General features: G+C 44.7%; 1 protein-coding gene across 1 annotated transcript; it reads left to right on the top strand.

Annotated features, from left to right (window-relative positions):
- The first annotated feature begins 2,966 nt into the window (after positions 1 to 2,966).
- LOC139059329 (aldo-keto reductase family 1 member B1-like) lies at positions 2,967 to 23,215 on the top strand. Its single transcript, XM_070537582.1, has 10 exons — positions 2,967 to 3,290; positions 5,281 to 5,448; positions 10,708 to 10,824; positions 10,930 to 11,007; positions 14,583 to 14,699; positions 15,943 to 16,049; positions 19,497 to 19,578; positions 19,715 to 19,798; positions 22,948 to 23,030; positions 23,120 to 23,215. The coding sequence occupies exons 1-10, from the start codon at positions 3,219 to 3,221 to the stop codon at positions 23,160 to 23,162; spliced, it is 951 nt and encodes a 316-aa protein (XP_070393683.1). The 5' UTR covers positions 2,967 to 3,218; the 3' UTR covers positions 23,163 to 23,215.
- Positions 23,216 to 27,469: the final 4,254 nt, after the last annotated feature.

The following is a 27,469-nucleotide window of genomic DNA, read 5'->3' as shown; positions in this document are numbered from 1 at the left end:
TGTAATCATTGCAGCTGAAAAAAAAATAATAATCAATGTCATCTTCGCTTAGCCCGTTATATAGGAACATAAGTTTTGGGGCTTTCGTATGGTGCCAAAGAACAGTATACCACAGAAAACACGCGGAAATGAGGAACAACGGCACCAAACTATCTTGCATCGCGCTTCATGTGTAGTGGCAGCGGTCGGCCCGGATGCGGACGAATACCATTGTTGACGTCACGAGGTGCCCGACAAATCATCACAGGCGGAAATGAGGCGCTCGAGTTGCCCCGAGTCTGCTGCTGCACTTTTTGTCGAAATAAGCTCTTTTTGTGCTTTCTTTCGCTCAATTTCGATGCGATATTCGAATTCGGAGGGTTGATAACCATTACGTACATCTCTCCACTAATGTTTTCTCGAAAACCTTTCGGCTTCCCTTTAAAAGTTACAATTTGGCTCACCCTTCTTTGAATCAATGCAGTTAAGTTTTTTTTTTATGCGTTCAGCATTTTCCGGGAGCTTACCCCGATTTCATGTGACTGTAACCGTTTTCGTGGGTCGAATCCGAAGATGGCGCAGAGTCTAACTCGAAGTTGTACCAATTGTTTCCTATGTATGGCTCGTACGTTGGAAACAACCGGTACAACTTCGAGCAACACTTCCTCAAAGACCAGTTTGGAACCCCGTGTAACTTCTCCACACTAAATGAATAAATAGTCCACTCATTATACCTCATCTATGCAACCCCTAACATCCCCCATAACACATAGTGCAACATAGTGGCACAAATTAACGCCTCTGAAAGCATGCTAAACGCATTCTTCGAAGGCAACCGGGTTAGGTTCTTAATTTTTTTTAGTTTAATGCTGGAGTTCTTATTTATTTATTTATTTATTTATTTATTTATTTATTTATTTATTTATTTATTTATTTATTTCCAAATACCTCACAGGCTTCATGTAGGAGTGTTATGTGAGGGGGTCAAGACAATAATGTTTAACAAGAACACGAAAACAAGCAAAATAAATTCAAGAACCACTTATTATACAATAGAAAAATGTAGCGGATATGGTGTAACATTGTTATCATAAAATACTTAGTAGGTTTTATACAAAACTGAATGGACCGACATGATATCCCTATAAAATCTATAAACATGATTTCAAGTGATCATATGGTTAGCAAGAACAGTCATAGATGGTTAGTATTTTATTTCTAACTGCCCCACGGTCATGAATACAGTTGACATCATCAAGAAGGTCCTTCCATGGCCCAATCACACGTGGTAGCGTAGATGCGTTAAAGACTTGGGTACGGCTGAAAAGACGAGTAAAACTATGTTGATTAGGAAGCCCGCGAGATAGGCAATGTGGTTTTGACAGTGGAAAGATATTTGCGCGCGCACTGTGGACTATTTTAACCAATAAAACAGAGAGTGCCTATCTTCCTACGTAATTCCAATGATTACAGTGAGAATGAAGTCTTGATGTTAGTCACACTGGAGTGTCGGTTATAGTCTCGAGCCATAAAACGTGCAGCGCGGTTTTGCATAGATTCCAGTAACTTGATTAGATAGACTTGGTGAGGTAGCCAGATGGATGATGCACATTCGAGTTGTGGACAAAGAAATGTCTGGTATGCTGGTTTCCGTGTTATGGAAGGTGCCGCATGAAGACTACGTTTCAAGTATCCTAGTGTGCGTGATGCTGCGGCAGTAATTTTTTCCATGTGTGTGTTGAACAAGAAAGATTAGAAGTTAATCAAGGTATCTGTAGTTGGACGTTACCAATATAAAGTTATTGTTAAGAGAGTACGTGTAAGTCGAGTTTGACTGCTTTCGGCTGAACGTCATTAGTTTGCATTTGAAAGCGTTAACTGTCATTTGCCACTGCGAGCACCAGAAAGTCATTTGTCAAGATCCTGCTGTAGTACCGGATGATATCCGTGAGCCCTAATTTTACGGCATATTATGTAATTGTCCGCAAACAAAGGGATGCTAGATGTTATATGACATGGAAGGCCAATATTGTGGATAAGGAATAATAAAGGACCCAAGGTGCTGCCTTGAGGAACGCCATAAGTAACGTCAGATAACGCAGATGAAATGTTATTAACCCAAGTACACTACTTGCGTGAGGATAAAAAGTTCGATACAAATGGCCATCGGTACGTGTCCAGCGCATTTCTAGTGACAGTGGCGAGCATATATGTATTTGCACCACATTATGGTGCGCTGTTACCAAAAGGGAAACACACCAATTTCTCGTTTATTTCTGAAATAAAAGATTTCCGTCATGTACAGTGGTTTGCAGCTGGTTTAGAAAGCACAATGAGCCGGGAATATTTTTTTTTCAGTTATTCTCTCAATATATGGCCCCATAGACGGTTAAGAACTTTGTAGATTTCTTTTTCATTCGGGCCCGTGCTCATTTGAATGCTCATTTGAACAGTAGATGCTTACAAAATGATAGCTTCGTGAACTTCGTGCTGTTCCTGGCTCTCCTACGTAGTCAGAATGCATCTCTCAGTCATTTATACATTTTGTCTCGAGAACTAATGCATTTTTTACATTAATTTGCATACAACAATAGGGGCAGTGTACATATGCATTTGCCATTTACAAAACATCAACTGTATTTTGACATCCAAAAGCATCGTTTCCGCCAAACTTTAGGTTTGAGCAGGGTTTCAGCAAGCGCTGGGCGTTACCATGAAACAAGATGTTAGAGTTTCTTCTAAATGACCCCACGCGAAACAGCTCATACAATGCATGTCTCCGCAGTTATCCACAGCGTACACCCCAGAGATGCCGACCGGCAACTGTGGTAGCTTTAACTGACTTCAAACATGCCGCTCCCTGAAAGACGAAAGACGAAAGCTGCAGACGAAACCAGAAGCCCGGCCGCTTGGCGCTCTGCCTTTTTTTTTCGATGATGACGTCATGCTAAGCAGCGTCATCTGAAGCGCCGCAGTCGGTGAAGGCCGGCGCGCATGCGCGAGCTGGAGCCACGCGTCTGGCGCCGTTTCTCCCTCCCTCGGAGCCGGGGATCACCCTACCCAGCGTCCGCGCGAGCGAGAAATATAAAACGCGCCATTGTGTCGGCGTCTTTTTATAACGTGTTCCTTTTCGCCCGACTCGAAACGTGCTTCGAACAGACGGTGAGCAGCGTTGCCTCTCCGTGATTTTTCGGACGTGCCTTTCGTTTTATAGAAGCAGAAGTGAAAGAAGCCCGACCATGTCGAATTGCCCCATCGTAACGCTGGCTGACGGGAATAAGATTCCGGCGCTCGGCCTTGGAACCTGGAAGGTAAGCGCTCCCCCATTTCTGCACCCTTCTCTCTCCCGGAAGTCTTGAAAGCGTGGAGGAAAGAGAGCCAGACCGCGTCTGCGAGCGCTGGACAGTTCTCTTTGGAAACCTGCTGCGCTGCCATTCCGTGACATTCTTTTTTCTCGATTTGCGCGGTGTGCCTCAACGTATTCGCTGTATTAATTGCGCCGAGAATATGCCAATACCTTATGTTGGTGTCGGATAACTCTCCTTCGGTATTTACTTAATTTTATGACAGTTGATCAATAAAGAACACGCAACCAAAAAAGAAAAGCGGCGATATAAACACTCGTAACAGAGGTCACGCTTGGTAGCAAAGCATCGTACTGTCTTTGTACGCTGGTACTGCCAGATTGCTCTACGTAGTAACCAAACGTATTTCCACAAATTTAACCCAAATGGCAGAAGCACGGAGTCGACGTCGGCGTGACTGACATTAATAAGTTCGTTACAGTGCGAAATATTCAGATGTGTTTTGCGCTCGCGTAGCACCACAGTTGATGTTGTTGCAGCTGGCTGTCGAGCGAGATAGCGCGGTGTTACATCTGTTGCTCCTGTACAAGTTCACGTCACACTATGCCCGCTTCTGTATAACAGTAACATCTCTGGCCTTGCAGTTGTATTGCTATAATAATACAGGAAGTCAGAAATCCAGGACCTTGTCTTGTCTCGCTACATAGTTCTAATGTGTATAAACTCCACATACTACTACCTAGAGGGGGACTTGTTCAATATTACGGTTCATCAAAACTTATTTGACACTGTAATGTTCAATGTGGAATGGGGCACTGTCAACTTAAAATCCTCACCTGCTTTAAGGTAGCCCTACCGCGAACATTTCTAATCAGCGCTTACGTAATTTGATGCAGTTCGTCTGAACTTCAAGACCTCACTACTACAGTCTGTATGATTGGATGACAATATTCTCAATAATTTCACACTGCCACAAATAAAACAAAGCAGGACGAGTAAAGGAAACCGAGGCGCTTGACATTTCTTTAGAAACAACTACAATTATCTAACAGACAATGATGCCAAGAAAAGCATACGGGTAATTACCTGAAGAAGGATGTAAGATAGGGCTTGTTGGTAAAATATGCTTTAAAGTTTTGATTAACAGTGCAACGACTCCAGAGGGGACAGAGGAGAGAACAGAGCACTCTATTCTCTCTTCGGTCCCCTTTGACCTGTTTTTTTCATGGAAATGTAGTCCAGAAGAAATCAAAGGGAACGAAAAGAGAGCCTGCCACCAACAAGATATGAAGCAACATCTTTCACGTTGTGCGTGCTATGCTGTATGCGTATTATGCAATGGGAAAGGGTGTTCTCCCATAAACCTACTATGGCATATGTTATGCGTAGAAAATTGCAGCCTTCATTATGAGCCACCAATGCTGCCAGATTCGAGGGCCTCCCTACAAAAAAAAAAAAAAAGGTTACCACGAAGGAAAGCTCTCTTCAAAATTGTCGGAAAGAATACAGATATGGAATAAAACCTTTCACACAGAGTTCCCGGAATACTCCCAGCTGACGAAATAACTGAATAACCAATCCAAAATAATTGTTGTGGTATCGGTGCTGCACGAATTTCAGCGGACAGAAATTAACGAGTAATGTAATGACTGCAGAAAACGTCTTGTGTCGCCGCCATCGGCATGGTGACCGCTTTCTACAATAAGTTCATTCCCATTGTTTATAAAATCCAACCAAACCTATAGAAGCATTGAGGGGAAATTGACCTGGCTCCAGTTTAGTGCATCCGTTTTGAACAAACCATAAATAGCACGGGACAAAACCGCTTAGTGTGTCTTTTTTTTTATTGCTTTTAAAGTGCGCTCGTTGTATCTGCATTTTTAGTTCTGTATCTTCCAGTTAGAGCTTTAATTTTACTTAAGCGTTAACGTGCAAGTTATTATTGCATCACCAAGCTCAGCTATTTACCCTGTCGGGACTCTCTCGCCTTTTGCAGTCGGCTCCCTCCCAAGTCTATGAGGCCGTGAAGGAGGCTATTCGCATCGGCTACCGGCACATTGACTGCGCGCTCGTCTACCTCAATGAGCCGGAAGTGGGACGGGCCATTGCGGACGCCATCAAGGAAGGCCTTGTCACCAGGGAAAAGCTCTTCATCACCAGCAAGGTGGCTGCATTCGGCGCATTTTTTGCCCCATAATTTGCTAAAGGGGCACCATAGAAAAACACTAAAATGAGTTTGTTCTGATCAATTATTCTTCCGGAACTCTTTTCATTTGCCTATAATTTCGTGGTTGGCGCAGCACCTCGTGGTTGGCGCAGCATAGCCTCAGCCGCTTTTGCGCCATTAAACCCCATTTAACTAACTAACTATAATTTCGTGGTAATTGGGTGGCACCAACTGGTTCGAGAAAGTGAACGTCAAAATCCGCTTATAGAATTTTTCGCTGAAACTAAAACGTCGGTACGTCATTGTGACGTCGCGGATTTCGAAGTAATCCCCCCCCCCCCCATGCTCCCTACCCCGTATTTGGGCCGTTATGCTTCAGTAAAAATCTTTATATCCTGCTAACTTCAGTATTAGGCTCTTTCGGAATACAGTACAGTCCAACTTTACTCATGAAAAATAGATAACTGGCCCGAGGAGATACCGTACAAATCCATGACGTCAAGATGAGTTGGTGCAGGAGGTTCAGCTTGGCATTGGCTGCCGTATGTAGTTACTGCGTTTTTCCTGGCTGACCAAGCCTCCTGTCTAAGAAACATTGGCCCCTTTCGTAATTTTCTGAAACAGTTCAAAATATTTGTCTCATTACTGACCCTTTAATCAACTGTGCACTTCATAAAAATATTCCCTGACTTTTCTTCAGGGCTACTTGTAAACGGTTCCGGTTCTAGGAAACTCGTATGCTTGACCCTGCTGCTCCTACATACGGTTCTATTCCGATTCTGAGTGGCGTCTCATAAGGAACGTCAAGAAGCGTTATGCAATGCCCGTCAGTGGATTATCCTTCGTAGTATATGAACGCATTTTCATATAATGTATCAAATCAAATTCACTCGTTAGTTCTTGGTTCGTTTCTAGGCTGTAGCGGGCACATTCCTATAGGCGCGGAAGCCCGGGTAGTCAAATAAAATCCGGAGCAATTCACTATGGCTTCCCTCAAAAGCCACTTAGTAGTTTAAGATGGCAAAGTCTATAATTCATTATCAATGGTGTGCAGGAAGCATGGGTCAGATCAATCGGCGGCTAGCTTCATGCAGGACGAAGTCACACCAACTTATATCATTGCTGAGCATAGTCCTCGCTATAGTAACAAAAGTTCAAACATGTCATATAACCAACACTGTAAGATAGAGCTAGCTCCATCTTAGACAAACGACGTCAACGATCAATACAAAACCAGCTTCGAAAGCCGTACATGCACTGGAATGCACTGGCTTCTAAGCAGTCGTTAAATGCAAATCGAAGACAATTGATGTAAGGATTAGGAACATAATTTATGCAAGTGAATAAATCTCAATACTGAAAGCGCATTAGAGAGAATTAGCTTCGAGTATGACCTACAGGGGCGCTGCGAGCGCCGCTCGCATGACGTCAGGGGAAGGACTGGCGCCTCTCGTCTGCAAGAGTTCGGGCGGTGACCTGGCGCGTTCTGCAGTGTTTCCGCTTGTTTGCTTGCGTTAACTACGCTGGTACGCTTATGACGGTCGTCGTAAATATATTTTTACTATGTCGTTGTCAGTCAAAATTTATTGAAAGAGCTTATTTCCTAGACAACGATACATTTCTCAAAGGCAACGTTCCAGTGCCGGCAGATGGAGCTGAATTCACAGCGGTGTTTTTTTTTTTTTCCATGGCCAGTTCTGCGGTCTGCAGCGCTATATCTCACCTAGATAATCAAAACACATAACCTCGAAAACTAGTATTAGGATAGGACTATCCAGTTAAGCAACCCTACTTGCGTCGTACAACAAATACGTAACAAATGCTTGCTATACAGAGTGTTTCACGTAACCTGTGCCAAGGATTTAAAAAAAGGTGGTTAGCCACAGTTGAGTGAAACCAACGGCATATGGTTTGCCGTCTTGTGGCGCTCCTTAGAGCTTTTTTTTTTATTCCGTCTAATTAATTAATCAGCTGAGATTAATTATGGAAAATGTTTAATATTAATCTTAGGGAAAAGGGCGTTTCGTTGCGTCGAAGAGTGGGTTCAGAAACGACCGATCCAATCTTTGGTGGCAACGTACATGCTGCGTGCTGATTTTTTTCGGCGTTTAAAGAAAGCCCGCGAAATATGAAATAAAACCATGTGATGGCGCTCATACGCTACTTATTGTATTGTAGCGCTATAAATCGTGGTTCGTGCGAAAGAATCGTGCGCGCGGACCGTGGCGAAGTGGGCGGCCGCGGCTCTATGCGTCGGCTTCGCAGTGCGTCAGCATCTTTGACGGTGGCACACGGAAAGGAAGTGCCGTCATCCCTGATAAAGCGATAGGCTCGACGCACGGTTGCGAGCGCTGCAATCCGACAGCGCAGGAGCGCAGTCACGTGGTTTTGTTTCGTATTTTGTGGGCTTTCTTTACACGCCGAAAAAAAATCGCCACGCTGTATGTACGTTGCCACAAGAAATTGGATCGGTCGTTTCTGAATCCCCTCTACAGCACAACGAAACGCACTTGGCCCTAAAATGAATATTAGGAACTTAGCATAATACATCTTAGTTAATTAACTAATTAAGTGCAATATAAAAAATGCTGTAAGGAACGCCAAATGACGGCGAACCATATATGTCATTGGTGGCATTTAGCCGCGGCTAACCACCTTTTTCATATCCTTGGCACAAGTTCCGGACTTTTCCCTTGCGAACGCCACATTATATACGTCACAAAAGCTGCTGCATGTCGCGCACAGGTGGTTATCATTCATTTTTCCGATCTTTCTCTCCGTAAGTTTTATAGGTTCCTTCATTCTCTTTCCCAGCTGCAACGAGCAGACTTACGCCCACGATCGTCCGATCTTGATGACGGTAGCAGCTGTTCACCGAGAATCAATGTGTGTGACGCCTTAAGAATGTTGCATGTACTGGCCTTGCGCCCGGAGTGAGGGGAGTCTCTACAACCGGTTTGACTGCTAAAGAATCGCGGGTAGCCAGCTGCACCTAAAACGCACAGGCTACATGAGGAATCGGGCTTGGGAAATCTAGCGTCGTGGTCGTCCTTTAAAAGTACTGATGTGGTTCTCGTTCTTAGGGCATTTTTACGCGTTGTTACCGAAAAGTTGCTGCCACTACGGTCTGGATTAAGACCGCCGACTGCGTGCGTGGCTGAATAATACGGCACTGGCTAAATCGTAATTTCATGTCCAAAGAACCAACGTTTTTTTTTCTTTCAACCATCATGGAGTTGATTGAAAAAAACCCATAGAATTCGACTATATTTATCACTTCATTTTATCCGTAAAATTTTTATTCGTCTAATGGCGCGGTTAACCTTCTCATAAAGAATTGGTTCAGGTCGTGCACTGATACATTCTATTTAAGAAGTATTTTGGATGTCTGAATCGCTGAGTGTTGATTTTGGCAAGTTAGTGAGTTGACCCGACCACTGAAATAAGCTTTATTCCACAATTTACAATTCGTCCTGGCCCGACAAAGTGCGATCGAAAGTAGAGATTCTGGATTCTTTACTGACGCACAGGTAAGGCTATGAGCCATGACATTTAGATCAGCTCGTGGACATGTACATAAAGCATATATTAAGATTATTAGAGTCTAAGGTACATAACAGCGCTAAGGAAAGAAAACTTATGCGAAAGGCTGTGGCTGAAGGTACGTCCGACGTGTCCCTCTAGCTTGTTTTTTTTCTTTTAATTTTGCAAGTACGTTAGACAAATCTGGCAGTTTTTCTTTTTATGAAAGTACGTCGGACGTACATGGTTGGGTTTGGCATGTTTCGCGTTGAGAGACGTCGAGCATAAGCAAACTGCGCAACTAAATACGCGGTTCCCTGCCGTCAACGCTCATTATGTGTGTGCTGAGTGCAGCCAGTCTGTGTCGGCGCAACCCACGCAAATCAGGGTGCCCATCAGTGCTCCAACAGCTGCCGCATCTGCTTCTGTGGCGTTGATGGGCGCTGTCAAAGAAAAGAAAACACATTGCATTAGTCGCCCCTCGACGCCACGCTATGATGACGTGTGCTTCTCGCAAATAGACCAATGGTGTAATTACGCTCCGCAACCGGTTACTTTTATTGATTGATGGAAGTGCGTCCGTGTTGCAGCATTTCGCAATGAGGAACATGTTGAAATCCTAACGGTGACCCATAAATGAACAAAAACCTTAACTAACGGTTGTAAAAAACGCAATTCTCCGAACAGTGAGCTCCTCTGACCTCTCTTCAAGTCATCAGTTTTCGTTTCCAAATTGGTTTTACTCAAATGTTGATATCGCTAGTGATGTGAACAACTGATATAGTGGTCATAATAACGCCTCTGGAGGCTTGCCCTATCTACCAGCCTTTACGACGTAACCGCCAACACCATAGCGGAAATATTTGACTGCTGATGTGCTAGAAAGATTCACGCTGCTGTGAGGCTGAAGGTGTGTGCGTGGTGATAAAGATTCACTACAATATTATTTCGTATTATGATGACGCACCATCAGATAAATAATTGATGTGTTTTAAGTATGGTACGTCTTATTTGTGGTCACTAAGGCATCCTTAACGAAATGCTGGTACATCGGCGGTGGTGTGCCGAAGACAGCATGATATGACAACGTACGATATGACCTGACGTTTGTCTAATGGCCGTATGCCTTGACCACATTCCTGGTCGTACTCTAGGGGGTCGCCGAGTTTGTCATATTGTGCGCAATGGATAGCCGATGGCCTCATTTATGCTCATTCAGCAATGGAATCTCTAAAGGGCGTTAATGCAATGACTACATAACACGGAAGGGTGTCCGCATGGGGGAGTCGAGAAGGAGCGTCTATACGTCAACGTGCGTTTGTCCATGCGGCCGCGGGATGTGAATTGCTTTGGCTGTGTCTGGTATTAAATGAAATTGTATGGTATAACGTCACTAAACTGCACACTGGGTTATGAAGGGCGGCGACCACCTGGCTTCTTTAATCTTCGTCCAAAGCACGGCACGCAAGCATTTCTTCTTTTTTTTTTCATTTTTGCCGTCGTCGAAATGAGGCCACCGCGGCCGGAAGTCGAACCCGCGATCTCGTGCTCAGAAATAGAATGCTGTAGGCGATGAACTACTGCGACGGGTCACGCCTGGCGTTAGTCATCAGGTGTTTCTTTCAGCAGCACGACAGCCAACACCTCTTTTAATTAGGCCTTACTTCTTGTCAGTCATGATAACATCGAGAAGGTGTAATGTGAAGCGTTTATATTATTATTTTTATTTTTCAGTGCTGGAACTCGTTTCATAGTAAACAAAAAGTTGTGGAGTGCTGCAAAAGGAGTTTGCAGGCGCTAGGAGTTGATTATATCGACCTCTACTTGATTCACTGGCCTCAAGCGTACAAGGTAAGCGAGGGCAAATACAAGGCAACAAACGTTTCAAAGGACAATGTTGCCGTATGTTAATTTTGCACCTGTCATGTTCTGTTGTTGTCGCCTCGCAATGTTCAGGAGGGTGGCGACCTGTTCCCAAAAGACCAAAATGGCGACATCCAACTGGCCGACATCGATTACCTGGAGACCTGGCAGGTACGCTTGTCTTCTTTTGACCTGAGCTTTGACTTAATACATGCAGTGGTTCGACCGACCGGTTTCAATCAAAAACTTCCTCTTCCGCCTTACTAAAAAAGGTTCTGAAACTGGTTAAACCGAAAAATGACTGGTTTATGAATCAATATAATACAATGTGCATCTGATTCTGAAGCTATTATGCAGTTAGAAATGATGGGAAGTCAGAGGGTAGTGAAGCGTGCGTAGCCATGCCATACGAACCTTGGCGCTAGCATACCTAAATCTGTCAAATGAGCTTTGGAAGAAATATAACTATGTCCCCTTGGATTCTAGAACCGACATTTCTTGTTCATTCTTGCGCTGAACTCGGAGACAAATCACTTTTGTGTCCTTATCAGCTGTTTGCTCTCCATCAGTGTGCTCGTATTGGGGAAACCGTAATGTCCATTCTTACGCCGAACTCGGAGACAAATCATTTTTGTGTCCTTATCCGCTGTTTGGTCTCCATCAGTGTGCTAGCATTGGGGAAACCGTAATGCTAGCAGTACTTTTGTGGAAGCCAGATTCATGCAGGGACACTTATCGCACATTTCCCGGGGCTGGTACAGTTAGAAGTTTTAATGAAATCCTCAAGATTACTAGCATCGAAATAAATTTAAGTAATTTATTTGAACACACAATAAACCATGTATGCCGCGGGCGCTACAAACACCGGAAAGAGCACACCATCGTGCTGCAGAAAGACATAAGTATAGGACGAGAGGGTTCCCCACTGCGCCTCTGGGTGCACGAGTCAGAAATAAAAGCCCAGAGCCTGTTTGGTTGACCAAGTCTACTTAACCCGAGCGTATGCATAAATGAAGCAATGACTTCTCAAATGTCCATCAAGATAACCTAAAAATGAAAGGGCGGCGGAATGTAACAATAATGAAACATACAGTACTAGTTTTGGGCTACAATAAATATGAGGTGGCGCGAGGAAATTGAAAAACTGTACCAGCGCTGACGTTGGCAAATGCAATTCTGTGCTGTAAATTATAAATGCTGCCAGAGTTGGAGATTAACCATAGGGCGGTAGGCCGAATGCTTTTGGCGGCCCACAGTAAAACTACAAATGTGGCAGTCCAAGGTGACAGGCTGGGCTTTTTTTGAATCCAGAGAAGTGCTGAGCAAGATTAAATTTGAAGAAAGACTAACGAACATGCAGCAAATGAAATGGCTGGCTAAAGTACGCAAATATCTGCACCTCAAAAGCGTACAGGGTAACTGAAAGTAATTGTGGGTAATTATTAGTCCTGGTAATTATGACTCCTGGTTGTATATTTAATACAGCCAGGAGTCATAAGTAAAGTGAGTGAAACAGAGACGGTAAATTGGATGAATAGGATGGAAACACGAAATACCGTATCCCTTTAGAAAAATGGCAAGAAAGAAATCAGCAGGGAAAATTTGTACGATAACCGAAAAGTTAGTGCCGTGCTATTTGAGGCCAGAGTTTGCTGCCTGAGGAGAAACACATGTGGCAGCAAATATGTACCACAGGATGAGGAAGGTATGTGCTGCAAAGAAAGCCCTGGAAGGACTCCGCACATCGTAATGGAATTCCAAGATAATGCAATGCCAAGAAGCGTTGTCATTCGAAGAACATTGAAGGATGAACTGGTCAGCAGTTGAGATAAAAGACTATGATATTATTGGTGGAACAAAAGCAGGAAAATTATTGATACTACTCGTGGTCTCATTGCAAATGTAGGTAACGGGACGGTATAGTGATTGAGGTTCTAAATACCAAAGGTAAAATTGGAATGAGATAGACAAAACACTAGATAGCGATAGATGCAGCAAAACCTAATTAAATCAAGCAGGCTATGGGACTATTTCTCTCCGCCCCGCAGCAAATAGGACGCCAACAAATGTCGTCGTCGTCGTCGTCGTCGTCGTCGTCATCATCATCATCATCATCATCATCATCATCAATATCACTTTGAACCATTTTTGTTGTCGTCGATATCGAATCATTATTTGCACATTTTAGTGTTAGAAAAAATGAGGTGTAATGGAGAACCAGCCTGAAGTTTCGGGCGGACGCACAGCGTCCCCTTGCGAACATCGCGCGCATTGCTTAGTCATACAAGCAGAAGAAAAAGTGCAGCAATGGCACCGCGGAGGACGTCCAAAAATAGTGAAAAAACAAACAAACTTGGAGGCCGTCTTTATTCCTGCGTGGTTATTTGCCACGAGAAAACCATAACGTTTCCCTATCACTCCATTATTTTTCCTGAAACTTAAATTACCAGCGAACCTTTCACGACGTGAGGCAATACTGCTCTGTCGGCTATGTGTAGGAGTAGCATTCACCATCTCCTACAGCTATCGTATTTGAATGGCGGACTCACCAATGTGCGCTAAGTGCAAGTGTGAAGAGACGATCAGCCATCTTCTGTGCCACTGTTCTCGCTTCGATAATCAACGTCGGACTCTCCAGTGTGCCTTAAATAGACTGGATGACAGGCCAATAACGGAAGCGAAGATATTATAGGAGCCTGGCCTCACAGTTCATTAGCCTAGAAAGCAGTTCGAGCGCTTTTTCACTGCCTGAAGGCAACAGAATTGAGTTCCCAACTATAGACATCCACACCTCAGTTTTCTCTCTCTCTCTTTCACTCCTCATTCCCCTCCCCAGGTGTAGGGTCGCAAACTGGACTCAGTCTGGTTACCCTCCCTGCCTTACTATTTACGTCTGCAATATGTAGGAATGGGACAAGTTATCGCTTATTTGAATTCCGAGGACGTTTTTGCTTATTTTCACTCGTAAATTATGTTGCGCTGGAACCCTGAACCGCCGTTGTCAGGTGTCGTTTCCTCAACCTAGAAAAATATTTACTGTATTCAATCCACGCCCCTTTCGAGTTATTTTGCATGAAGCAGCTATTACAGTGATTCGATTGTTTTGACACTGTACCATAATACGATAACCGCTATATACGCTTGGAGCTGTTCGTGCATGGCTCTCATGCAGTTTTCTGAGCACAAAAAAAAAAGAAAGAAAAACTGCTAGGATGGTTTTCACAAGTTCGTCCTGAATGATCGTGGCCGCTTACCTGTTTACAATATTCACACTAAGACAAAAGAAAAAAAAAGGCCAACCTCGTTTAGGTTACAGTTTTGTAAAACGTAGAAACAACGTGCTCCCTGCGGCCCCGCGTTCGCATGGGCGACTAAAGATTGCGGTGCTTTCTCACTTACGGCGCTGAAGGCCATTGCTCGTTAACATTCCCTGGGCGGCACCGGTTTGCCAAACACAGAATGAAATTGATCCGTTTATTAGCCTCTTGCAGATGATTTCTCTCACTCCAATAAGAGCCTCCAATTTGCTGCACTATTAAACTGCTGCAAATTGACAGCCCTGTACAAGGCTTCTAATACCGAAATCGAAGCAGTGTATGTGTGCATATAGGCACACACATAGACGGCTTCGATATTTCGCATAATAGGCTGCGAACAGAGCACGTTTTGTTTGTGAATGTTTAAAAATGTTTTGAGCTTGCAGAGCCGGATCATACATAAACCAAAACCCGTCGTTTTGTCTCCAGGGCATGGAAGAATGCAAGAGGAAAGGCTTGGTGCGCTCCATCGGCGTGTCTAACTTCAACTCGGAACAAATAACTCGCCTCGTCAAGTCGTGTCAGATAAAGCCAGTGATGAACCAGGCAAGTTTATGGTTAATATGTGATAGCACAAGAGCGAAAAAAAAAAAGAAAGCTTTTCTTGGCGTATGCCAGTCTGAGGCACTGATACAGAAAAGACGTCGAAACTGTATACTGAAGATTTCACATCCTTCAGAAACACGATAGGTTTCGTTTTAATGCTTTTTGTGATGATTCATCACCGAAGCCGCCTGCACGATCTCACCGATGGCCCTGTCATACGGTCGCACCTGCCAGGCCGACTGCGGTGATGACTGCTCTCTTAGCAGCGCAGATGTACATAACTCCAGGCTCACCTCTATAAGTGGAGTCATTAAAACACGTTAGAGACAGAAATTTTGGAGTTCTGACTAAAACATAAAAATAAAACACACCCAAAGGTATCAACTGGTATAAGATGTACGGAATGTTGCATCTTTTTTTATAAGAAATTTTAATTACGTTTATAAGAAAACTAAGGACTTCGACGCACTTCACGTTGCTGATTGATATCGGCTTTCATTGGCGCATGAAAACGGCTGCGCAAATCTCCTTAGCAGCTTAGCTGTAAAAAAGCAGCCAGGCCGCCACGTTTGTGTCTAATATAGAACGATAGTTTAGTGGGACCGTACTAATAACGTGCATTGTCCAGAGCTAGTTTCCGAACAAAATAACAGCCGTCCCTGTATGTTTCCCGTTATATTATTGCGTTAGCTAGTCTGCCACGTCAGGCCTAAGTCGGGGCCGCTAAATCCGGCCACCCTGAGCAGCATATTTTCTGCGAATTTTCGGCATCATGTAAACCGGTGACAGTAGCGACACGTCCAAAATCCGTTCGTTGAGGTTGCTGCATACCGTGACAGTCCGGTGTTCAAGATCTTAAGGTCAGTGAATTGAAATTACTTCAAGTTACTTGTCTGCTATCTCGTCAGCGCCACTGCAGTAGTGCATGACGTGACGGGCAGATGCCGTTCTGGCTTAACCTAACTGTGCATTGATCGATACAGCTGTATAATAGGCGAGGGGAACCGTGCCGTGATGTCTCAATGGCTATAACGTTCTGGCGCCGGGCATGAGGTCGGGGGTTCGATATCTGGCCGCCGCACCCGCATCTCGATGGGGGCAGAGTGCAGGAAAACAAATGGGTGGTGAATTGGAAACGCTGTCACCGTCACATTGAGCTTAATGTGCCTGCGAATAAACGCCAGTTAAGTCGCGGACATCGCAATGCTACTCACCAGCTCCCACGTGTTTTCTCACGGCGCAGGTCGAGTGTCATCCTTACCTGCCGCAGAAGAAGCTCATTGCCCTGTGTGCAGACCTTCAAATCAAAACTACTGCGTACAGCCCGCTGGGTTCGCCTGACCGGCCTTGGTATGTGTTATTGTAATGCTTCTTTATTTGATCGTATTATTCATATTTACCCAGTTTTAGGCACCGCAGTTGTATCTGTGACCGCCTTTTGAGCACCGATGAAGAGTGCGTCCGTTATGAAACGTCACAGGGTTTTCCAGTGTCACCGAAATAGCGCCGCGTAATCATTGTCGCACAGATTCAATTGGTGGGTACTCTTTTTCATATGCAGCATCAGTTACACTCTTGGACATAGTCTACTGTGCTTATTTGATTCTACAGTGTACATAGTTTCAAAAGCTTCCCGTTTTGTCGCCTAACAGAAAATTGGAAAATGAGCGAACTTTACGCGCGTTCGGGTCGTGCATTCTAGTTCGAATAAAATTGGGTTTCACTTAGAAAACGGAAGCGTGAGCAACGTTTCCTGATTCAAACGAGTCGTGCACTAATGTGGCGTAGGATTTACCATTTATTTCTGTTTTCCGCTTTACCAACGACGCCCTTTGCCAAAATGCTTCGTGCAGTCAAGAACATTTCTCTTTATATCGTCCATTGTTTGAAATGGCTGCACATACCAGGCAGCGCAGAAGTACACAAAGATAATTTTTTGTTTAATCCGCCTGGGTAGCCCAGTGGCTACGACAGGATGCTCCTGAGCTGGTTCAATGCCGGTGGTGACGGTGGCATTCAGATGGGACTGGAATGCCAAAACGCTTGTGTGCTTAGACTTAAGTGCACGTGAAAAAATTTGAGGTTACTATGTTCACTACGGTGTGCCTCGTAGTCGGGATGTGGTTTTGCACGCAAAAATGGGGAATCAGATCTTTTCAAAAATATTTTTATAGAATGTTGTGATTACATTTGCGATAATGCATCCGGCGCAATTATTTATGATCATGTTCAGCACCGCCTATTTATTTCGACGTCACTTTTTTACATAATAGAATTCGTTGACACATCATCATCGTTAATGTTCTTGTCGTCTTACTGCCAGATGGTGCCTTCTGCCGTCTGGTGCTGGCCAAGCTCAGACCCACATCCAAAAATTTGCTATTATGGGCGCACATTTAATATCTTATCAGGCGCAGCTGCGTCTTCCATGCAGTGATACACAGTTTGTTGCCTTATTGGGCTACAGGTTATCTGTTGCATGCAACGCATGATTTATACGACCCTGCTTCCTTCTGTTAATATTAATTAGAATATAATCCACATGTGTTCACTCTGACTGTTAAAGTGTCCCTGCTTCCTTTCCCGTGGTTTGACATGGCTGGGTGTTATGTAGCAGAATAGAGTTGGCCGGATCTCGAAGGATAATATGAAAGTGAGCTGATCTAGGAGACTGTAATCAAATGTGATCACTTGGTAAACCGATTCTCAGCACACGATATGTGCCTTCGCAATCCTGGAGGCAGTGCAATCAAAGCTAGACGTGGGTGGGCCGTTCCTCATAATGCTATTGCTTGTAGCCACTGGGGGCCTAGTTTTTTAGCCTCATTATCAGTGTATTGTGTCCGTATCCCGCCGCGTGGGTGTAGCGCGGGGGGTCTCAGACAGCTGAGGTGTGGAGAGAAAAGTCACGAAGAGCAGCTGTCACATTAGCTTAGAGCTGTTTCTAGTGGAAGCACTTGCACAGTTCTGCTAATTTATGCTCAATGAATGGTATGTACATAGGTCAGCGTACCATTAAAGGAAATTTACCGCTGTCTCGATGGAGAATTGCAGTAGATCATGTCTTTGCTAAGAGGTGATGACGAGGTTAATGTAAACGTTACGTTTCACCGGGGCCCGATAATGTTAAAGCTATTCAAATCTGTTTTTATTCCAACCTCCTAGCGTCAAATTTGCATAACCACCTACGCAAGCTTAGGGCGGTGACCCATAGTATTGTTTGCACAGGCCAATGGAACGTTCTCCTCGTTTATAGATCACCTTTCAACGCGAATGGCATTGCTTCCATTCACAGTTATGATGCGATAGCGTGAAGTGGACCATTGAGCAAAAAAAGCCGGCGTCTGTCATCTGTCGGAGCGAAACGGCACCTAATTTCCCATTGGCAGCGACGCTACGTCACAAGCGCGCCTCGACGGAGCAGAGCGGCGAAAGGGGACAGCTGCTGCCGCGCTGGCGCGCCAGGGGTTACGTGAGGGGAGAGGGTATCACCGCAACGGCACGTGACCCTCGCTCTCGCTCTCGGAAGCCTGTGGTAACCGCTCCTTCCTTTACTGCGCAAGCTCTCGCTTGCGTTCCAACTGCGCGTCGGTAAGGTCAAATTAAAATGCGCTCGCTCGCCCGCGACGGGTTTATAACTCGAAGGACCGCTCAGTGGAATCTAATTGGACATTAATACTTTTGCCTTTACAACTCATAAGTGTGCAGTTGTCCTCGCATTTTTTTATCTAACTGCTTGACAAGAGGCGAGGAGTATACAGAAGTGGAGAAGATGTTGGGACCGGACTATAGCGCAGTGAAAGTAGATAACTGGATGGGGAGGCTAGCGCCGGCGTCGGCAGTTCGCCCGTTTCTCAATGTTTAGCTTTCACTGGCTGGTAGAAAGTCATGGCGGCGTGCAACGGAAGGATAAAATTGGCTTTAAAATGGATTCTCAGCAAATAAAAATTGGCAAAACGATGACGTCATTCTGACACGCAATTTTTTTTATTATACCCAAATAACCCCACTCTTCCCGGCAGCTCCGAGTAGCCAGTGTCATGGCGATCGGCGGGCAGGCACCTTGTCCAGTTTTTTTTTTTCAGTTTTGTTCGGCATCTTAATGCATCTTTAATGTGTAGACGTCACTTTGACGTGTGCGTTTTCGCAGCTTTGTATTGTCACCTTACAGACAGGCGAAATGGGCGCAACCTATGAACTTCTGATCAATAGCGGTGGGCTGATCGCGGAGAAAAGGTCTAGAATCGGAAATGTATATTTTTTTGTCTAATCACGAATAATCAGTGTGTGCACGTCACATTGGACGAAAAGTTTTCGCTGTTTTCCTGACGTCGCGTGACGGACAAGCGCAGTGGGCGTGACCGGAGAAATTTCGAACAAGTTATGGAGAGCGGATTGCAGAAATGAAATAGAAAAGTTTGCAACATCTTTACGTTATAGCGCTCATGCTTCTGAGAACTTACAATTGTACTTTCATATTTTACTTTCACAAACCTGATCATATGTAACTGTGTGGCATACACATACTTCAGCGCTGCTCTGGTGTAGTCGACAACCGTGAACGTTTATTCCTTAAAGCGCGCTGAATCATTGAGCAGAACATGCTCTGCTCTATAGGATTCAGTGCAGTTTAAGGAATAGCATAACCCATCTTTGTTTGTTTTTAATTACCCCATTTATTGCATTTTACGACTCCTTGCTCTTTGCTACGCTATTGACCTTCACTTTAGTTCCCGGCTTATTGATTTACGTTTTCTGCATTCACTGGCGATGAATTAACCAGATGCGTTCTTACAGGGCACCCAAGGGGGAGAAGACTTTGATGGAAGACGAGACGGTGAAGGCGATCGCCAAAAAGCATGGCGTTACGGCGGCTCAGGTTTGTGGAGACAGCGTGGCATTGATTCGGCCTCTCAGAACTAATAAACTGCACCCTTTCCCTTGGATTTTGATGCCGCTGTGCCGCTTAAGTGCGCAACTACGTGCGAGAACGGGCTCTCTTCATGCTTTCGCAGGTGCTTATCCGTTATCCAATCGAACGCGGCCTCATCAGCATCCCAAAGAGTACAAACAAGGGAAGAATCGCGGAGAACTTCAAGGTTAGTATGCTAATATGTCGCATACACTGCAGCCTGTCATTGAAACTTTCCGATACTCGGTATTTCACTGATTAATGTGCATTAGATGAATGCTGACATTAGTTTAAATAACGAGATCGTTGTCACTTTGGCTGTGCGAGAGGAAAGATATTTAATCAGAAGCTTCGGATCAAGAACTCTTCCCAAAGAGCCCGAGCAAAAAAATTGCTTTCTATGTATGGTACCCGATGTACCTGAGATGTGAGGTACATCTCTCTTACGTGGTTATGCGTATAGTAATGCTTCTCCTTTAAACGCAGAAAGTACTTCCTTACAAATCTTAGCAATTTTCAAAAGCTTTTTCGAGTTGATTGTAAGCAGAAAGGCAGTATATAATAATCGCATATCCGGTATTATGCGGTACCAGTATTCTGCCTGAAGGTCTTTTTTTCTTTCTTTAGTTTTTCTTTTTGTCGATCACCACTCTTGCAGTGTGTTCATATATGTGCCAGTAACTCAATTTTATGGTTGCCATCACGCGAACAAAGGTATTTGATTGCTGTAAAGAGCTTAATGAATAGTTTAGGAGGCACCGAATCGGGAAATTTTGAAATATATTAACAAACCTGTTTACCAGGACTCAAGGCTCTGTATTCTAGAAAATTTCCTTTGAATGAAAGACAAGTCTGCGACGCCGCAAGCTTCGTTCCTGAGCAGATCGCCTTAATGTCACGCAATGTAGCAATTACTGGTCGGGAGAATGACATCTTTTATTATGGAATACAACCTAAGGTACACTCATACTGGGACATTTATATTTGAGTTCAACTTCAAGTTTATTCACGTTTTCTTGCGTACATGATAACAGCATTAATGACGTTATTACATTCGGTGACCCCATATTTATGAAACTGCCAGGGGGACCAGCAGAGGGACCAGGTCATACATACGGGAGTGTCGTGAACGGAACTAAGAGTGGTACAGGTACAATACAGCTCAGGATTTCACTTGGAGGCATTCATACAAGCCGTAGTTTCAGAATGTTAAGAAATTAGTAATGTGAACTGCTGGTTTTCTTCCAAATCAGTTTTTTTACGTCCTGCCCAATTTCTCGCGCTCCAACGATCAGAGTTTGGCATGGCAAATTTGATTAAGCGTTAAGTGATGGACTTCTACACATATACCAACGCTACACAGAGGATGTAAATAATGCCGGAGTGGGCAGCTCTGTAGTAATTCTTTTTCACTGAAGCTGCAGATAACAAAAAAAAAAAAAAAATACACGGCAGCTTTTCTTCCCAATAGATTTGTTCAGGGTGTCTACCAACCGGGAAAACCGGGAAAACCGGGAATTCTCAGGGAATTTGAACAGTCTGGAAAAACTCAGAGAAAACTCAGGGAATTTGTGCTTCTATCAGGGAAAATTAGCTGTAACTTTATTGAAAGGGAACGAAAGTCGTGTTAATGCTGGCTCCAGTAACAGAGGAATCGCAACGAATCGTCATTGACGCCGTGTCATCGGCACGATGTATTGCCAGAGTAGTTAACGATCGATTTTCTAGACGCCCGATTTTTCGGACACGCCCGATAATTTGTACGGTTTTGCGGCACCACCACGTACTCCATATAGTCAACGTATATTGCCCTGACTGCAGGTCTGAAATGGCATTAATCAAAGCCGCCACCGCCGCTATTTTGATTATCTCGCCGCCTCGAACCGGCACTCTCGCAGGCAGATCCGCTGGCAGCCGTAACCACCACCGTGGCAACGTTAGGCCTAGCTGTTTCTATGTTCGCTATTAAGCTTCTTGCCGTGCGGTGCCGTGTTTTTCATTGCAAGAATTCGCCGCTATCACCAATGGCACCGACTCCGCCTTTGTAATCCTCGCGATTGGCCTTGAAGCTCGCAGAGCACAGCGCGTTGCGTAATGCCAGTCTCCGAAAGTTAGCTTCGCTTCAGTACACTATTGTTAGGGGGTGAAGCATAACAAGCGTGGGAAGGGGGCAATTGTCACGGGACACAGTATGTATTCCTTAATTACACATGCGTGCACCCCGTCTCCTGTCACAGTACAAGCCCTGATATGCCTAATAAGGGTACTGGCAGGCCTTCAGAGCTTTTTCAGACATGCCTGTGGTAATTTTAGCCCTTAAAGGCAGTTAAAGACATGCATTAATTTTTTTCAGACTGCCCGTTTTTCTTTCAATTTTTTTTGCGGCCCCTCGGAAGTCTGAAAAATCAAATGTTGACTGTACAACTGACCAAGAGGATGCTTCAGATGATCCATGTGGATAAAGCGTGGTAGAAGGAGGATCAGAACAGAAAGGACCGACGCACTGAGGAATTAACGGGGAAAGAAGGGTGCCGCCGCCTTTTTGAAGGAGCTTGAGCTAAAAAAACTAAGTGTTGGCTGACGCTGAGACACAAGTGTCCCTCATCCCAACTAAAACAAATTGTTTAAGCAGTGAAACCCAACACTGAGATGTTGTGTACGGGCTGAGAGTATGTCAGGACAGTTGAGGTTGACTTCCCAGCTGCTGAGAGAAAACCTTAGTTGTGACAAAGTTCAGGACATCATACAGATGAGCTTGCTATCAGTTGATAGAAATAGCTGATGTTAGAAAATATTTACTTATCTATGCATCGCCTTTTCATTCGTATTTGAAAATGTTCGACTCAATTTAGAATGGGCTTTACCATTTCTTTCGCTGTGCATTTTACTAAAACTTTCCTTCTATTTTCTTTTTAAATAAAATAGATATTACTCCTTACTATTCAAACTGGATTAAGTAATTTTTTGTTTCAGCATGCTTACTAGAGAGTGACAGCATCGGGCAACGTGGTCAGCCTGTCTTGACATAAAACAAAGTTCTGGCTCATTCAGGAAATTTCGCAAAGGTGCTCAGGGAAAACCTGGAAAACTCAGGGAATTTGGAAATGTCAACTTGGTAGACACCCTGTTTGTTGTAATGCGGCCGTTGAGGCAAGAAATCGGCCACTATAGCATAATTAGCAACGAATGCTGCCATATTTAACCAGCCCTTGCTCTAACGTCTCTTTATGGTATGGGCAAGAATCATCGGAAGATCACATCAGTGGAGCATTTCTTTTCAGTATAGTCGAAGGAGCGAAGTTTTCTACATTCATCTTACTGCTTCCTCTTTTTCAGGTTTTAAACTTTTCGCTTGACACTGCTGACGTGGAAGCTTTGAACGGTCTTGACAGGAACTTTAGGGTGTGCGTACTGGATGCGTAAGTGTTGGCGCAAGGTGGCCATTGCCTATCAATTTTTGCCTCGTGTACTTTGCTCTCAATCTGTATTGCTTTATTACATTTTACAGGGATGTAAGCAGCAAGTACTACCCCTTCAACATCCCCTACTAGAGCGAAGCAGCGCCGGGCTACATTAAAGTTACATTAAATTTTCACTTTCAGCATTTCGGGAGTCTGTTCTGTTGGCACTCGGGTCACTTTCATTTGTGTTGATGTCGGGTATAGAGTCCCAGGTGCAACGCTTCACAGGTTTTGAAGTCGAGCTGTTATGGACAACGTCATATGTTTGATGTACGATTATTGGTTTTGTTGTGAATAGGCGTTCAGCGCCGTTCGTTACTACGAAAAGGCAGAAAGTGACCTACGTAGAGATGCGCAGTGGAAGTTGAAAATAGTACAATCAGGTTAAGTCTATCAGATCGGCTCGCTAATGTTTCGACTGGTGGAACTGTCTCGCGAAATACGAATAATTGCCACGTGTTGAAACGTTAGCCAGCTGACCCGAGGCACGTGACCTGATTGTATTTACCTACCGCAGGACAATACCAAATCGGAGGCTTCGAAAAATCCTTATGCCACAGGAAATACTTCCAAATTTTAGGGTCGCAATGTATGAGTATTAGTATTCATACATGGGAATGCACACGAATATAATAGATAGATATATATGCCAAGCGCAGCACTTAATTTACTTCATGTGTCATCGCGCGAGGATTTCTTTCACCGACTGCATGCTCCTGTCGGTTAGATAACACTAGCTTCAGTGAACTCCCATCCTGTAAGTGCAGGCTTCTATGAAAGCTTCAACGCCGCCCATAGCGATAATTTTCCGAGACACTCAACGGGCCACGGCGCTACGGTATAGTCGAGCCAACTGGCACAAAGCACGGAAATGAGGATGTTATGCGTATATAAGGACGTGATGCAGGGTGTCTACCAACCGGGAAAACCGGGAAAACCGGGAATTCTCAGGGATTTCGCGTAGTCTGGAAAAAGTCAGGGAAAACTCAGGGAATTCGAGCCTCTATCAGGGAAAATTAGCGGCAATTTTATTGAAAGGGTCGAAAGTCGCGGTAATGCTGGCTCGAGTAGCAGACAGGAATCGTAATGAATCGTCTTTGACGCCCTGTCGTTGGCAGGAGGAGTTGCCAGTGTACAGTCAACGAGCGACTTTCCGGATTCCCGATAATTTGGACGGCTTCGCGGCGCCACCTCGTACCCCATAGTGTCAACGTATCAGAACGTGTGAAATTTCCGACGCTAGAACTCTTTGCCGTCCGATTTTCCGGACGTTTTGCCGCGACCGCAGGTCCGAAACGGCATTAATCAAAGGCACCACCGCTGCCGTCTTGATTACTTCGCCGCCTTGAACCGGCACTCTCGCACGCAGATCCGCTGGCACCCGTTGCCACCACTGCGGCAACGCTAGGCCTAGCTGCTTCGACGTTCGCTATGAAGCTTCTTGCCAGTGGGTGCCGAACTTTTTATTGAAAGAATTCGCTGCTGTCAGCAATGGCACGGACTCCACCTTTGTGGTCCTCGCGATTGGCTTAGAAACCTGGAAAACACGGTGCGTTGCATAATGCCGGTTCGTGAAAGTCAGCTTCGCCTCTGTACAGAAATGTTACTCGGTAAAGCTTACGGAAAAGTATTGCAGTGAAGCATAACAAGCGTGGGAAGGGGCTATTGCCACGGAATACAGTATGTATATCTTAATTATGCACGCGGGCACCCGGCATTTCCTGTCACAGTACGAGCACAGGTATGCCTAATACGTGTAGCGACAGGCCTTCAGAGCGTTTTCGAACGTGCCTGTGGCGGTTTGAGCCCCTAAGGGCAGTAAATGACACGCATTTATTTTTTTCCAACTGGCCGATTTTTCGGATGTTTTTGCGGCCCCTAGGGAGCTCGAAAAATCGGTCGTGGACTGTGCAACTGATCAAGATGCTTCAAATGGTCCTTGGGGCGAACGAGTGGCGGAAGGCGGACAAGAACAGAAGTGACCTACGCATTGAGGAATAAACGAGGAAGGAAGCTTGTTGCCGCCGTTTTGAAAGAGCTTGAGCTCAAAAAATAAAGTTTTGGCTGATGCCGAGATGCAGGTGTCCCTCATTCATCCAAACCAAAATACACTCTTTGAAGCAGTGCAACACAACACTCGGGTGTCGTGCGCGGGCTGAGTGTATGTCAGGACTGTTGAGGTTGACTTACGAGCTGTTGAGAGAGAATCTCAACTGTGACAGAGTTCAGGCCTCATCCCACTGAGGTTGCGATCAGTTGATAGAAATAGCTCATATTAGAAAATATTTGCCTTTGTATGCATCTCCCTTTTATTCGTATTTGATAATGTCCGACCCTATTTGCAATTGTTTTCGAAGACACTTTATTTGCTGTGCATTTTACTAACCCCGGCCTTCTATTCTCTTTTTGAATAACATCAGCACTGCTCCTTAGTATTCAAATTGGATTGAGTTGCTTTTTTTTTTCATGTGCTTACTAGAGAGTGACAGCATCAGGTGATATGGTTTCAGCCCGTGTTGATATAAAACATAGTTCTGCATCACTCAGGGAAATTTGCAATGGCACTCAGGGAAAACCTGGAAAACTCAGGGAATTTGGAAATGTCAACTTGGTAGACACCCTGGTGCTGACGTCGTACTCTTTCGTAACTCGGCAATATCGAGTGATCCTGATACGTCCTGATGCATAAGCTTCTTTATTTATTTGCTTATTGCTTTCTTGTAAGAGGATTCGATGACACACAACGCTTTTAGCGGGGGTTCATTACGAAACAAGCCTGCAATCGACTGCAATATAGCGATGACAAGCTACCTGCATGTTTCACCCGAGCACATGCACACTTTATCGCGCGCGGCTTTCTAGTCTGCGCGTGAAAGGCGCTTTATACATCCCATTCCACAGTAGCGCACTTTCTGGCTCCATCCATTCTACGGCCACGACATTCTTTTAGGCCGTAAATGGTTTATACGAACGCGGCTGGGCGTTCGCTCAGGAGAGCTCCGCGTTATTCATTTATCGCGAAGCGCTCACGTTGGCCTCACTAAAGGGGGTTGCGTTCCATGCGGCAACAGTGACTGAGCTAAAAAGGAATGCATAAAGATGGCGTTGCGTTCATCACGAGGCCCTCCTGCGTTATGAGACCGGTAGCCCGCGCTTCAACGTGGCTTTTGTTCGTCGCGATATCGCTACCTTAATGCGCTGCTCATGATCTTATATTGCGTAACAACTTTGCTTGCACTATACACGCGCGCATTTTTCCCGACAGAGCCGTTCTTCTAAATGGGATGAACTGAATTGAGAATTATGATCTTTTATTCCTAGGTCTAGGGAACATTTACGTAAGAGCATGAATAGCCTATATATTTTTAAAGGATTCTCTAGAGCCATGCCCCCTCGCCTGAAAAGTCTATTCATCTTGAATGCTCGCCGAATTGCTGTAATATTCGCGTGATTAGAATTTTAATTTAGCTCGTGCCGACAATTCCGCCTTGCACAGCTAACGGCGATATCAGTTCTAAAATATTAAGGAGAACTCATCACTGATGTCTGTCTATCTAATCGAAACGTTCTCGATTTTGGCGAACAATGGGGCACTCAAACACAACACATGCTAAGTACAATATTCAGGTCTCTTTATTTACAGATGACGACCTGCCCGTGGTTTCGGGTCGTTTCTTTTTTTTATGTTACTCAGCTGTGTGGATCTTTTGAGGGAGCCCCGTTCACAACTGAGATAGCCTTGTGCAGTCTATTTTATATAGGTATCATGACGTCAGTTACCTCTTTCTTAATCTCTAGTAGTTCAGAGTACCTTTTTCCATTTTCTTGCGAAAGGCAACTTCTCTTGGTATGCTACCAAAAGACACCGTGGTGGCGATATCTGCGCGGTAAAATTGTTACATCGCTTGCTACATTCCTCGAGCGTCATGAATATCAAGAGTGATCTAAGAAAACATGTAGTACGCAACCGTCAAGCGACAGTCGACTAAGGCTGATTAGTATGAGAGTTAGTTAAGGGTGCGAAAAGGATGCCCGGATGCGTGGTTCGAATTAGGCACTTTATACGTCGATACAAGACAATGATATCTCATGTGGCGTGCTTTCCCTTAGTTGCACCCGCCGCGCTGGCTTACCGGCTATGGCATGTGCGGCTAAGCACGACGTTGCGGATTTTAAGGCGTAAGCCTTTAGTGGCTCACGTGTGTCCGTGCACAGTCCGTGGCGGACGCAGGAAAGCGGGGATCAATCACAGCCAGTGACGCTGCGCTTGCATCCCATGCTCGCGGCCACGGCGGCGTCCGTTCGCAGAACTGTTCAGACAACAGCAACAAAGGCAGTTATAGATAGGCTTTGCCTGTCGCAGTTTAGCTCAGCAAAGTGCCCGTAGATTTTTTAAA

Source organism: Dermacentor albipictus, chromosome 4, assembly GCF_038994185.2.
Source record: "Dermacentor albipictus isolate Rhodes 1998 colony chromosome 4, USDA_Dalb.pri_finalv2, whole genome shotgun sequence".
NCBI lineage: Eukaryota > Metazoa > Arthropoda > Arachnida > Ixodida > Ixodidae > Dermacentor > Dermacentor albipictus.
The sequence above is the reverse complement of the archived record's forward strand: the minus strand, read 5'-3'. Positions and strand labels throughout refer to the sequence as shown.